This window comes from Gossypium raimondii, chromosome 4 (genome assembly GCF_025698545.1).
Source record: "Gossypium raimondii isolate GPD5lz chromosome 4, ASM2569854v1, whole genome shotgun sequence".
Classification (NCBI taxonomy): Eukaryota; Viridiplantae; Streptophyta; class Magnoliopsida; order Malvales; family Malvaceae; genus Gossypium; species Gossypium raimondii.
In genome coordinates, this window is record NC_068568.1 from 4,127,638 (window position 1) to 4,141,710 (window position 14,073).

A 14,073-nucleotide genomic window follows, 5' to 3' on the forward strand; every position below is an offset into this window, starting at 1 on the left:
TAAAGCTCAGACTATGCACTGTTTTGCATTTTTTTTTACCAGGATTCTTCTAAAACCCAAAGCATTAAATTTGCACTTTATCATCAACCTGTTTATACAACTCTACAATACATATAACTATCTCAAACCCTAAATTGACATGCAAAAATCAAGATTCCATGGAAATGAATCTGATGATTTCAATGGAAAAAAAAAACCCAGAAAAATAATATTAAATTTAATCCAAAGCATTGGGACCAGCACAAGCTTTCAAAACAGGGCTCCAAATCCATTGCACCATGAATTTCCTTCCTTTGTTGCCGTTCATGTTATACGTTTTCCCTTTCTGGTCTCTCATGACTTGACCGATGTACCCTCCGCCGCCGCCGGTACCGTACAACCCTTCACAGAGGTCTCCTATCTCCGTCGGTGCGGTGGGGTCCTCTCCGGCGTACCATGCGTTCACCAGTGGGTTTGTGGAGAGCTCGGCTAACTCGTGGGCGATCACACTGATCATGCCGTCCAACCCGACGTCTCCGTTCGGTGGGGCCAACGAACCCGGACCGCCGCCGCCCATATAGCCCGGGACGGCGAAGGGGTAAGCGCAGACCTCGGGGCATTGTTTACCCGAGTTGCCGATCCAAGCGTAGGGCAAAGTGTGACCCACCATGGATGGGAACGTGAAGTAATGGAAGCCACAAACGGCACGGCAAAAATCTTCAACGGTAACGTCGTGGGAGGTAAGGATTAAGTAGATCCCATTACGGTGGTCGACAGGGAAAGGAGCGGCTTCGACGGCGGTGGCGATAACTTGTTGGACTGAAAGGCGCGTGAGGTGAGAACCGTGGGAGTAACCCGTATCGGAGTGTTCTTTAGCAATGACGACGGTCCGCGAAACGTTGGCTCCAGTCTGGTCAGTGTAAAGAGAGACGGTTTTCCACCAGTCGGAAACGGAAGGAGACGGCGGAAATGACGGCGTCGCGGAAGGGGAAATTGAGTTTATGAAGTCTTTGATGAGGAGTTTTTGGGAAACAGACCAACGACCGTACCAAATGAGGTAGATATTGATTGGCGACGAGGAAAGGACGGGACCCATGTGGTAACGGAGGTCGACAATGTCCGATGAGCCTTCGAACTTTTTGGAAGAGGAAAGGATTCTGGGTGGAAGCTTGGGGTTAAAGAACTCAGCTTGATGAGTGTTTAAAGTTTGGTCTTCTGCAGTGGCAGCTAATGAAGAAGCAGTGGAGAATGCGAGTATTAGAATGGGAAAGAGCAAATGGTGAAGAGACATTTTGAGCGGTGGAGATGAAAGAGAAAATGGGTTGGTGGTGGTGGTGGTGGTGGTGGCGGCGATGGCGGTGGCGGTGGAGGAGGAGGAGGAGGTATAGAGAAATGGGGGGATTTCGGGTGCATATAAAGAGGGGAATGGGGTCGCGCGAAAGGGAGGGAAATGGGCTGGAGACAGCTGCTGAGCTGCAGCGTGTGGGTGCGCACTCTTTTACTTTCCCCTTCAATCGCTCAAATCATCGGCTGCTTTTTTTAACTAGTCGTGGTTAAAGGCTAAATTAGGTTGTTAATGATAAATTTGGTCCCTACCATTTATATATTTTGTCAAAATGGTCCTAATTATATTTTTGAATTTTTTTTCTATCCATTTTTATTCCTTTTTTTAAATTGTTTTTTTAACTGATTTCATTAAATTAACATTACAAAAATTAGCGGGATGATGTAAAATATTTTTGATGAGATGTAATTTATTATTTAGATAACCCAATAAAATGACTACATATGAAAATAATTAAATAAATAAATCATACATGAAATTAAAAAATAACTCTTAATTTAAAAAATAAACGTAATTATCTAAAAAATATTTGAAAATGAATGAATACGTTTATTTTTATTGAGAGGTTTCAAAAGATATATAATAAATCAAACCGAAAATCTTGAATGTGTGCATTCATTTTGAATTTTTAGATAATTATGTTTATTTTCTTTAAATTAAGAGTTAATCTTTAAATTTTATGAATTATTTATTTATTTTATTATTTTCCACATGTAATTATTTTATTGGGTTAACTAAATAATAAATTATATCTCATTAAAATATTTCACATATAAAATTTCACATAATCCCGTCGACTTTTTTAACGGTACTTTAATCAAAATTGTTAAAAAAAAAGTAATTTAAAAAAAGGCTAAAAAATACAATTAGGGTTATTTTGACAAAACATGTAAACGTTAATGGTCAAATTTGTCATTAAACCTTTTTTTGAGTTTTTTAAGTCGTTTTTTAAAATTAGGAAAATAGGTCGATTTTAGAGAGAATATATGAAAGCGTGACCAACTACAATTTGTAGGAAAGCGCACCCAGCTGGACGCGCTTTCCACCAACTGTCATTCTTTTTAATATTGGCAACAGTAAAATTTTTTAAGGGATCCAACGGTAATTTTTTTCCTATAAATATCATACCATTTTTTTATTCTTTTCTCTCAAATCCAACTCTCTCAATTATTTCTAAATTCTCAACTCTCTCAATTTTCTCAAGTTTTGTTTTAAATTTTTGATACACTTGTTTAAAAATATTATAGTTTTATTTAATTATTTCGTATACTATTCGTTTCCATTAAATTTTCATGAATGACAATCTTTCTGATTCATTTCGACGACAAGTACATTTTCGCCGCTCAAGCCATAATGGTAAGACAAAATTTTAAATTTTATTATTTTCAATTAAGTTAAATTTGAAGTATTTTATTTTTAAAATATTTTAAAATTTTTTTTTTGTCGATATAAATAGCCGGATGATCGTGTTTTGGAGGGGTTCATACATAACCTGTCAAGGAGCTTAGATATAGAAATTCGTGGTTACTTGCAAGACACGAGATTCTTGTATGAGTCCCATATGCTTAATGGTTGCAAACTCGGTCCTACACTTATCAACGCGTTGGTGGAAAGATGGAGGCTCAAGTCACACTTTCCATCTTCCATACGACAAGTGTACAATCACACTCAAGGACGTAACTTTACAACTCGATTTATCGGTAGATGGGCCAGTAGTCACGGGGTCAACGGTCGTTCTCGGTAAAGAGGACCTTTGCGAGACAGTTTTGGGGAATGCATCAAATAAGTTTTACGGTGGCCGAATAGATATGAAGTGATTGGAAACCAATCTCAAATATCTTCCTCTGAACGCACCCGACATCATCAAAGAACAATACACCCAAGCAATCATTTTGAGGTTAATCGGGGGCATTCTAATACGTGATAAATCTCAAAATTTGGTAAATATAAGTGGCTACTACACCTAGTCGACTTCAAAGAAAGCAGACGAATGAGTTGGGGATCATCTGTGTTGGCCACACTGTACCGAGAGTTGTGTTGGGCGACAAAACCAGATAAGATGTCAATCGATGGTTGTCTTCTCTTGCTACAATAATGGGCCTGGTGGCAACTACCATTTTTACATCCCCGAGTGAACAACCTATATATGTTCTCATTCATGACAAGGTAGAAATCATTTCTTAATAAATATGTAGTTTGTATAGTAAATGTTGTTTATTTATTATATGTTTGAATTAAGATATTGCTTGTATAGGTGGAACCATTGACCGAGTTACATGGGACTACTCAAGCAGGTCGAAGATATTCGTTTGTTGTTAGATCAACGCTCAAAAGTTGATGTTAGTTACTTATTTGTTCAAACCTATAATAATTATGCACTGATTTGTAAAATAAAATTTCATACATAACAAAGTTCCCTTCATACTCCATCATCTCAAAAATATCATCTCTCTCGGCCTTCATCCCTCCACTTTACAATATTTCTCTCTCTGTTTTCTCCCCCGCTTCAGTGTTAAAAAATTTACGTTGCTAATATATTTTTCGGTTTGAGGTATTCTTTAGTCATCGATAATGCGATATCACTTCGAATCGCACACATTTCATATATTCTGCAGAGCTGATACCATTACCTCCGAAACCTATTCTGTGGAAGTCAGGTTCCTAGGTTATTTTGTTTTGTATGATCACAGATGGAAGTCTACGTAGATGTCTCAATCGACGGCCGTTATACGGTTATGGATCAAAGTATAACTGGGGAGCCAGTTGACAGTCGTTATGTGGCCACGAGCTCAAACTTTTTGGATACCCGAAAATGTTGCCTTATAAATACCATATAGAAATTTGAAGGTATAATCATAGGGAAAAACTGTGGAGCTTCTCGTTAAAACCGGCGTAATTTTTTTCTCCATTTCCAGGCAGTTGGTATCTTTAAACTTTCTTCTTATCTGAAGGTCGACACCTTAGTGGATGCAGGAGGATTCTTAGGCGGGCAGCGGCTGTTTTGGTGGAGTAAAGTTGATGCTCCTTTCGGGGCGACAATGGTTGTCATTATTAAACAACCCGTTAATAACTACAATCACTGCCGCGTCGACTCAAGTTTGATCTTTACTTCTGTCGAAACATCCGTTTTCTGCCTGGGAGCCCTCTTGTATCCACCTTGGTGTCAACCTTCATATAAGAATGAAAGGTTAAAAATACTGGTTGCCTGGAAATAGAGAAAAAATTACTTTGATTACACCAGAAAACCCTCTATTTTTCCTTATAATTATGACCTCAATCTTATGTATGATATATATAAGGCATCATTTGCTAGTATCCAAAAAGCTTAAACTCGTGACCGCATAACGACCGCCAACTGGCCCCTAGTTATACTCGAACTAGTGACCGCATCACAGTGGACAATCGGGACCTCCACTTAGACTTCAACATGTGTTCGTATCAAGCACTAGCACCCCAAAACCTCACTTCCATAGGATGGGTTTCTGAGGTAATGGTCCTAACTCGGCATGACATATGAAATGTATGGCTTCTGAGGCGCATTATTGCATCCCCAATCCCTCAAATCTCCCTATAAACTTTCACAGTTTCACCCCTAGAACTATAACCTTAAACCCTAAAAACACAAACCCTAACCCTAACAAAATTAAAGAACTCTAACCCTAGGAGAGAATGTGTGAAAGCGTGCCCAACTGGACGCGCTTTCATACTCTCTCTCCAAAATTGGCCTATTTCTTAATTTTCAAAAAAAAGACCTAAAAGGCCAAATAAAAAAAAAGGGGATAAATACCTTATTTAGTTGTGGTTAAATCGTTTGAATTGAATAAATTATTAAAATTAAAAAATATTTAATAGGTTTTTAGTTTGATTTAATGATCGCTAATATCAATTTGCACATTAATCGATTAAATATTTTATTTCAAATCGATATTTTTAAGGATCAATTTGATTCATTATGAAAATAATGGTTTTTTTAATAAAATTTATGAGTTAAAACTATTGGGATTCAACTATGTATAAGTTTCCATTTTAATCACTCAATTAAAAAATGCAATTTGGTCACAATTGTTTTGAGATTATTTCTTTGGTCACTTAACTGTGATTAACTCGAAAACATTGGTAATCAAGTTGTAACTTATTTTATTTAAATTACTAAAACGAAAACTTACACATAATTGGACGATTGTTGATGTTATAATATTAGGCATAATTGGTAATAAGCTGAATATTAAAAATAATTTAAAATATAAATATAATGTTAGCTAGAATATGAAAAAATATACATTTATAAAAAATATGTAAAAAATAAAGACCTCTAATTTTTTTAATAAAACATTTGGTTGAAATGACAAAACTCGTGTTTTAGAGTTTTGATACCCTAAAGTTTAAAGCTCACTAATTGTAGATTTTATTTTAGGTTTAAATTGTATTTTATTTATTTATATAAAAATATAAAAAGACATAAAATCCTCGTAATAATATTTATTGTTCTTTAAATAAAATTCTTTTAATCAATTTTAATTAAATTAATGTCTAATTCATTCGTGATATTAATTTTTCAACATTATAAATTAATAAATATCCAAAACTATATTTAATTTTATAAAACAAAAAATATTTTTTGAAACAACATAAATTATTAATTATTATCATAATATATAGTATTTTAAATATTACTATAAAAATATATACTTTAAATATGATTTATACTACACCAGTAAGTTATACTTTTCATTTTGTACTAAATTTAAATTGAGTATTTATTCATTTTACTTTAATTTATATAATTTATGCCTCTTGCTATTATTAAGACTTAATCCATAAATTGGTTCCTAAATAATATTCTTTTTTTCAAATTGATACCTCAACTATTCTCCCATTACCCATTTTACACTAAAATGTAGTCTCCATTAAAAAATTCAACTAATAATAATTTGTCACGTTATATAAACTTTTTAAAAATAGTTTTTTATTTTTTTATTTTCTTTTACATTATTTCTACCTCTTTGTTTTTTTTTTTCTTCTTCCTTTATAATGTCTAACAATGGCAATAATGCTCAAAATTGACCCTCTCGAGGTTGAGATGTTAGCAATTAATTCTATATTTTTGTACTTCGTCGCCTACTTGCTCAACCTTACAGGATCGAAAAATTCTTTCATTGATCAAAATCAGTGTTTCCAAAACTGGATTGGATCAATTGGTTAGATCGGGAATTGGTCTAGAGGTTGAACAGGTTGACTCACAAATCAATATAAGTCAGTTCAATTGAGCTAAAAAACGATCAAACTAGTTTAAACAATATAGCACCTCAAGAATTAAACTTACATGGTTCAAATATATGAAAAACCAGCTTGGAGGGACTCTTCAATGGCGTTTTTGGCTGAAAAATATGAAGAATTGCCTAGAAACTCATTTAATTAAGATTTTTATTTGTTAACTTTTACAAAATTTCTAATTTTGCCCTTATTACATCACTTTTCCAGATTTTCCTTTTCTTATGCCGCCTCAAATATCCCTTATTGGCATATTTTTGCCTTAAGTCCCTCCTTATTTATCACTTAAGCTATTTAATCACAATTTAACAAATTTTGTACTATTTTCAATTTAGTCCTTTTTAATTAATTGACTATCCAAACGTTAAAATTTTCTAATGAAACTTTTATACTAACTCAATGACACTCTATAAATATTTATAAAAATATTTATGGCTCGGTTTATGAACTCGAGGTATCGATACCTCATTTTAGACCCAATTTACCTATTAAATTCTTCTTAAATCACAAAATTCACTAATTCAAAAATTCTTCTAAATTCACACTTGACCCATAGTTATTAATTTATTAAATTTTAAAACTCACTGGTCGGATTTAGTGATCTCGAATCACTGTTTCCGACACCACTGAAAATTAGGCTGTTATAGAAATTGATTTTAAGGACCTAATTGTGAAAAAGTTTAGAATTAGGGTTTGGTGTTGCGGTTTTGAATATAAAAGGCAATATAGTAGTCTAAAATGGTTGGACAAGGTGTTAATTGAGAAAAATTAGATCAATTGAAGGTTTAATTGAGTAGGGACCAAATTGTAAAAATTGTAAATTTTGTGGGTAAAAGTGTAATTTTAAAAATTGAAAGGCATAAAATTTGAAGTAAATTAGCATTGAACTAGATGCTAATGAATGGAAAAATTTATATTATAGATCAGGAATCCGAAGATAAACGCGGAAAAGAGAAAGTATCGAACTAGTTTCTGAACTTTTATAACTCCTGCAAATTAGCCCAGGTAAGTTCATATGGCTGAAATTTTATGATTAATTGTTAATTTGGGTATGATATAATGTATCAATTCGTATATTGTTGTTGAATTATGATTATAGTAAAAATAAGAATAAAATGAGATTGTTAGTTTAAATTAAGGGATACGCAGGATTGAGTACATACGTTCGGTAACCAGTGATGAATTGACGGATAAGTCCATGGTGGATCCATGGCAAAGTCTGAAAATTAGGTATGTTATTTTGATAAAGAAAACCATACTGAGTTGTGAAAAGTAGGTATGGTGTTTCGGTGAAGAAAACCATACTGAGTTATAGTAATGTGAAATATTAAAGCAAATCGTGGCACCGGGCAAACGATGTACTCAAATTCGTAAGACGATCCTTAATTTGACAGGTATTTGTAAGTGCAATTGAAGCTAAATGTCAGAATATAAGTTGACATCTGATATTGAGCTCGATTGGATAGATTCACTGTTTGAGATTGTGGTTGGCAGGAAATGTTGAATTTTTTATTTGTTTATTAATATTGTTAGTGAAATTACGGTAAGATTTTATTATGAGCCTATGAACTTACTAAGCTTTCTGTAAGCTTACTTGTGTGTGTTTATTGTTTCTTGTAGATTGATATATATATATATATATGTTAGGAGGATCAGATCTACATCAACGATCACACTATCCAGATTTACTCCGGTAGATTTTGTTAAACAACTTTTTGATTTATATGGCATGTATAGAGACTTGGTCATTTTGTGTGTATCCTTGTGATATGGCTAATAAGTAGCAAGTAAATATTTGATAATGATTAACTATTGAAATGGCTATATAAGAACATGATTTGGTGTTCTGTATGCTTAAATGATAGTTAATACAAAGAAATTATAAAAGAGTAAAAATTTGCAATGAGACAGTTTTTGAACAGCAGCGTTGATGTGACTTTGAAAAATCACAAACAATGGTGGAAGTTTAATTAGAGAGTGAATAAGATATAGAATTAAATCTGAATGAGTCTATTTTCATATGAAAGAAATAGAGTAAGCAAAAGAGTTGTATATTTTAGATATTTGAATTTTAGTGAGATGGGATCAGAATAGCTTTTGAAATCCCCTGTTATGACTGTAGAAAATCATTAAAATTGTACAAAAATAATTTGGAGTTATAATTTATATGTTTAGATTCCTTAGTGAGTCTATTTTCAATAGAAACAAACAAGAATGTTATCTAAATTCTGTACATTGATATAATTAATTTTAGTGAAGAGAAGTCAGAGCTGTTGAATAGTGAAATAGGGGAAACTTTAAAGAATAAATTGTACTAATTGGCTGAACCAAAAATTCTGAAAATTTTATGGTAAGAAGATATATGAGCCTAGTTTTAGGGAAAATTTACAGATCTAAATTTTGATTTTTTCAACTCGAGTTATAATTAAATTAGTGACTATTGCGTAGGTGGATAATTTTATTGTGAATAGTGAAATAAATTGTTTTAATTTGATTAAGTATTCGGAAAATTTTTAATATTTTCGGTTTGGACCTGAACCATTTTTATTGCATGATTTAGGGTCTTTAGGTTTCCTTTGAGGGACATATTGAATGAACGTGAGTGAATTAATTTTAAAAGCAAATTTTTATACTCTGAACTAGTAAGTTAAGTCAGGTAATACCTCGTGCTCGACTCCGGCAACGGTCTCGCGTAAGGGGTGTTACACATAGCCAAAGGTAGATTCCATCTGCAAGTAATGCTATGTATCCATAGCCAAAGGTAGATTCCAACTGTGGGATTATGTTGTGTAATTTACAGCCAATTGACAGTTATTATCATTTATCTGCAAACCAGTAGTGATTTATCCATATCCCGATGTGTTGGAGAAGGACATTCAGGGGAACTCACATTGTGGTGTGTAGTGGTGGGTATGATCTATTCTGTTAAAAACTAAAATTGTATTGCATATTTAAAAATCATGTGCATTCAAATATGAAAATTCTGTTATGATATCAATATATGTGTTAATATATGTATATTGTGGGCAAATATGAAAATTGGTTATTCTAAGGACTATTATTGTGTGTTCTGATATATTAATGATGGTTGCATTGAAAAATAGATACTCTGAACTGTGCCTGATTGTGATTATTTTATGCGATATTATTTAATGTGTCTTACCAACTGTTTGCACTAACTTTCTTGTGAATGAACTTACATAGAGCGTTATAACTCACTCCCCCTTAAATTTTTATCCTTACAGATAACCCACCAGGTTAGGACGTAGACGTGACACCCGAAAGGTCTCAGCTCGGTCTTTATTTTTCGATTTATTAAGACTTATTAATTTATTTACTCTATTTTTAAAGTTTGTTTTATTCTATTTCAAACTATGACATGAGACTTAGGATTTAAGTTTGTTTTATTTTGTATGACATTTGATTTAAATTATTCAAGATTATGTTATGATTATTGATTAAGTATACATGAACCTTGGTTTTTATTAAAAGCAAACAAATTATTTTTCTGCTGCTAAATTAGAATTAAGATTTGGAGGAATAATAATGTTGAAATCTCAAGAATTGAGAAATTCATTCATATATTGTTCATATATAGTATACATATTTATACAATAACTTATTACAACTACTTACTAAATGCATTATACTAGACGCTAACTAAAACAGTTAAGCTGTTATTCTAATATTCCCCCTTCAGCATCTTGAGAAAGAACACTCGCAGCAACAACATGCATACGTCAGCGATAACGAGAAAAAAACACCCACCGTTAATGGTTTAGTTAAAACATCTGCAACCTGTTCACAACCAGGTACAAAACACACATGAAGCTGATCACTAAGAACCTTTTTACAAACAAAATGCATATCTAATTCAACATGCTTGACTTTAGAATGTAGAACTAAATTTGTAGCTAAGGAGATAGTGCTAGCATTATCAAACAAAATGACTGGTGTACTACTCAGCTTGACACCGATCTCATCCATTAGGGAGCGAAACCACATCAACTCAGATGTGGCATTTACTAAACTCCAATATTCCAACTCAGAAGTAAACTGAGATACAACACTTTATTTTTTTGACATCCAACCAATAAGATTATCACCAAGATACAAACAAAACCCGGAGGTAGACTTGCGATCTTCTAAAGAACTAGTCCAGTTATCATCACAAAACCCAGGTAAGCTCATACTTGACTTTTGAAACAACAACCCATAAACAATTGTGCCCCTAACATACTGAAGAATAAGCTTCATTGCTAGCCAGTGCAAATTATGTGGTTGATGCAGATATTGACTGACTTTATTGACAACAAATGACAAGTAAAGCCTGGTCAAACACAACTATTGCAGGCTCTCCACAACTTGTCGATAGAGTGTTCCATAGGAAAGTGGAGAACCGATTAATGATGTAAGAGTGGGATAACTCACCATAAGAGTGTCTACTGGTTTAGCATTTGACATATTGGCACGCTCTAACGATTCTCGAGCATACTTTTGTTGAGAAATATGCATACAACCATTATGTCTCAAAATTTCAAGTCCAAGAAAATAATTCAGCTCACCCAAGTCTTTAAGGGAGAACTTTCGATCAAGACAACAAATCGCATCATCTAACTCAACACCAGCATCACCTGTTACTATAATATCATCAACATACACCAAAAAGGCTTGTGGCCCATATAATAAGAAGTCTCTCCCCAAGTTGAGTTCTTAGGCTCACCCCAATTAGAGTTCCTCTTATCAAACCTTATTTTAGGGTTTTCAGCCTCACCGTCATCTCAAGCTGAATCATAACGGTAGAAACATCACCAAGCAATATGACCAATTTTGTTACAGATCTAACACTACGGCCTAGCACCGCCACCATGCTGACCCCGACCATGTCCAGGGCGAGAAAAACCCAACGCACAAAAGGAGCGAAACATCTGCAATGGTGGTTGTCCAGCATATGAAGAAACAATCACCGCCGATGACTTAGATTTGTTTGACACATTAAGATTTGCAAAAAAAAAAAAGAATTCTGAGATAGATACCCTTGTTGTCAGGCTTCAGCATCCAAAAGAGTCGTCTAAATACCCTGAAGATAAATTGGAATCCTACTCGTGGTAATAATCAAAACCACGTGATCTAACTCCGATGGAAGGCTGTTGAGAATGGCTGATTGTTGCTCCTCCAGAGGCATACTCTAACCACACCCGCTAAAGAGTCCCAAAGATGTTTAACCTTGGCGAGATAGACAGACATTGAAAGATCATTCTTTTTAAGACTATAGAGCAAAAACATATAGCGCATAGCTTTAGTAGTTGAATGACTACCAAATAAACGCATGAGTGCTTCACATAACTCAAAAGCAGAGCCAGAACTCCCAACTAATTGGTTATGAAGAGAAGCACTTACAGTTGAGAGAAGCCATGCTACCAACGCCGAATCCTACTGCTCGTATTGAATAAACGTCAGATTCTCACTGGACACACCCTCATCATCAACCACTACTCGTGGTGGTATAGCAATAGTTACATCGGCAAATGATTGTAACCTATGCGTCTTAATCACTAATAAAACGTGCTGCTTCCAGGCTAAGAAATTTCCTTCGTCAACAAGTATTGCCACCTTCTGAGATGCAAAGGCAAACGAATTAAGAAAGTTTTCAGCCGACTCCATTGTGAACTCAACTCAACAATCAACAAAAAGAAATACACTCTGATACCATGTTGAAATCTCAAGAATTGAGAAATTCATTCATATATTGTTCATACATATTTATACAGCAGCTGATTACAACTACTTAGTAACTGCATTATACCATACGCTAACTAAGACAGTTAGACTGTTATTCTAATAAATAAAACGGTGTGTAACTAGATTTTCTACTAAATCAAACAAATGCTTTAAGATGGTTGTTTTCAAAACTCCGATAACCCTGCTAGGCCATCTCGGTGGTTGATGTAATCTTCCGAATTTGAGTCTAACGTCTAGGCCGGGTTAGAGAGGTTACAAACAATTTTTTATTTTAAAAATATTTTTTTATGATTTTTTAATAAATATATAAAGAAAATAATTTTTTTTTTGCTACATAGTAATCTTTAATTGGTTATCTTTTTTTAAATAGACTTAATGGTTTGACTAATGACAAAAGTTCCAACTTGGGGGAAAAAATAGTTTAGGTACCAACTTAGGGGGAAAATAGTTTAAGTACCACTTATGATAAAAAAAATGTTTTGAGACCAAAATGAGAAAAATGACATAGTTCAGGCACCAATTTGTATGTTTAGCATTTTTTAAAATAGACTTAATGGTTTGACTAACAAGTGTACTAATTTTAAAAAAAATTAAAATACCACTTGAGACAAAAAGAAAGTTTAGATACCCAAATGAAAAAAAGAGTATAATTTAAGTACTAATTTATAAAAAAAATAATTATATTCCAAATCAGTATACTGATATAAAATTACTTTAGTCGGTTAATCTGAATTTTAAAAAAATCAAAATGAGGTTGAGCTCTAAAATATTTTTAAAATAAATTAATTAAAAATAATTTTGTAATAAAATTTCATTTTTAAATTACATAAGAAAAATTCGAGTTTCATGTTCATGAAAAAATCACATCAACCAATAAATTGAAATTTCGAGGATTAGTAATTTGGACTAAGACATAATATTATTAATAATAATAAGGAGGAAAAAATATGCCTAATAAAAATAGTATAAAGATTAATCTGTAATTTTAAATCTAATATAAGGATGAAAACTTGAATTTGACCAATACCATAACGTTACTCAAATTTAAAATTTAACATAAATTAGGTGCTGGCTTTAAATTAAATAATTTCTCTCAAAAAAGTATCTTACATAGGTATAAAATTAGGTAGTTTCATATATTTTATTATATTTCGACTAATATTTTAATATTTTAATCGTTAAATTTATCAATGTAATTATATTTATCGTGCATGTAATTATTAGAATCAATATAATATATCTACCACGTTAATATATATATTTTATTATTGAAAGTTTTTATATATATAAGCAGATAGTTAGACATTTTTAATTTATTTCAAATTTGACATGCATAATTTACATGAATAAAACATGAAACAAGAGGATAATGTGCTTCAAGATCCTTATGTTATGAATTGAATCTATTTGAGTAAGAGAAAGGGTTATATGTAACTGTCATTTCACGTTATTCCTATCATTTTCTAATAAGAGAATGACAAATCAGATTTTTCCTTCTCATTTTCAACTTTTTACTTCATTAAAGAAATAGGAATGATTCGACTTGATAAAATTACAATAAGAGAATGACCTAAAATTACAATTTTATACAATCAGTTTTCATATTTTTATTGGACTTTGATAAATTAGAAAATTTAACTTAAAAAGTGATTCGATTTGTTTTTTTTTTAAATCTTAAATTGGTTAAATTAGAAACAAGTTTCCATTTCCATCTTTTTCTTTGAATCCAAACAAAA

General features: G+C 32.7%; 1 protein-coding gene across 1 annotated transcript; it reads right to left on the reverse strand.

Moving 5' to 3' along the window:
• On the reverse strand, positions 1-1,462 carry LOC105779803 (protein EXORDIUM-like 5). The gene has a single exon (XM_012603735.2). It carries the CDS (start codon positions 1,268-1,270, stop codon positions 218-220), a length of 1,053 nt encoding a protein of 350 aa, XP_012459189.1. The 5' UTR covers positions 1,271-1,462; the 3' UTR covers positions 1-217.
• Between the last annotated feature and the right edge of the window lie 12,611 nt (positions 1,463-14,073).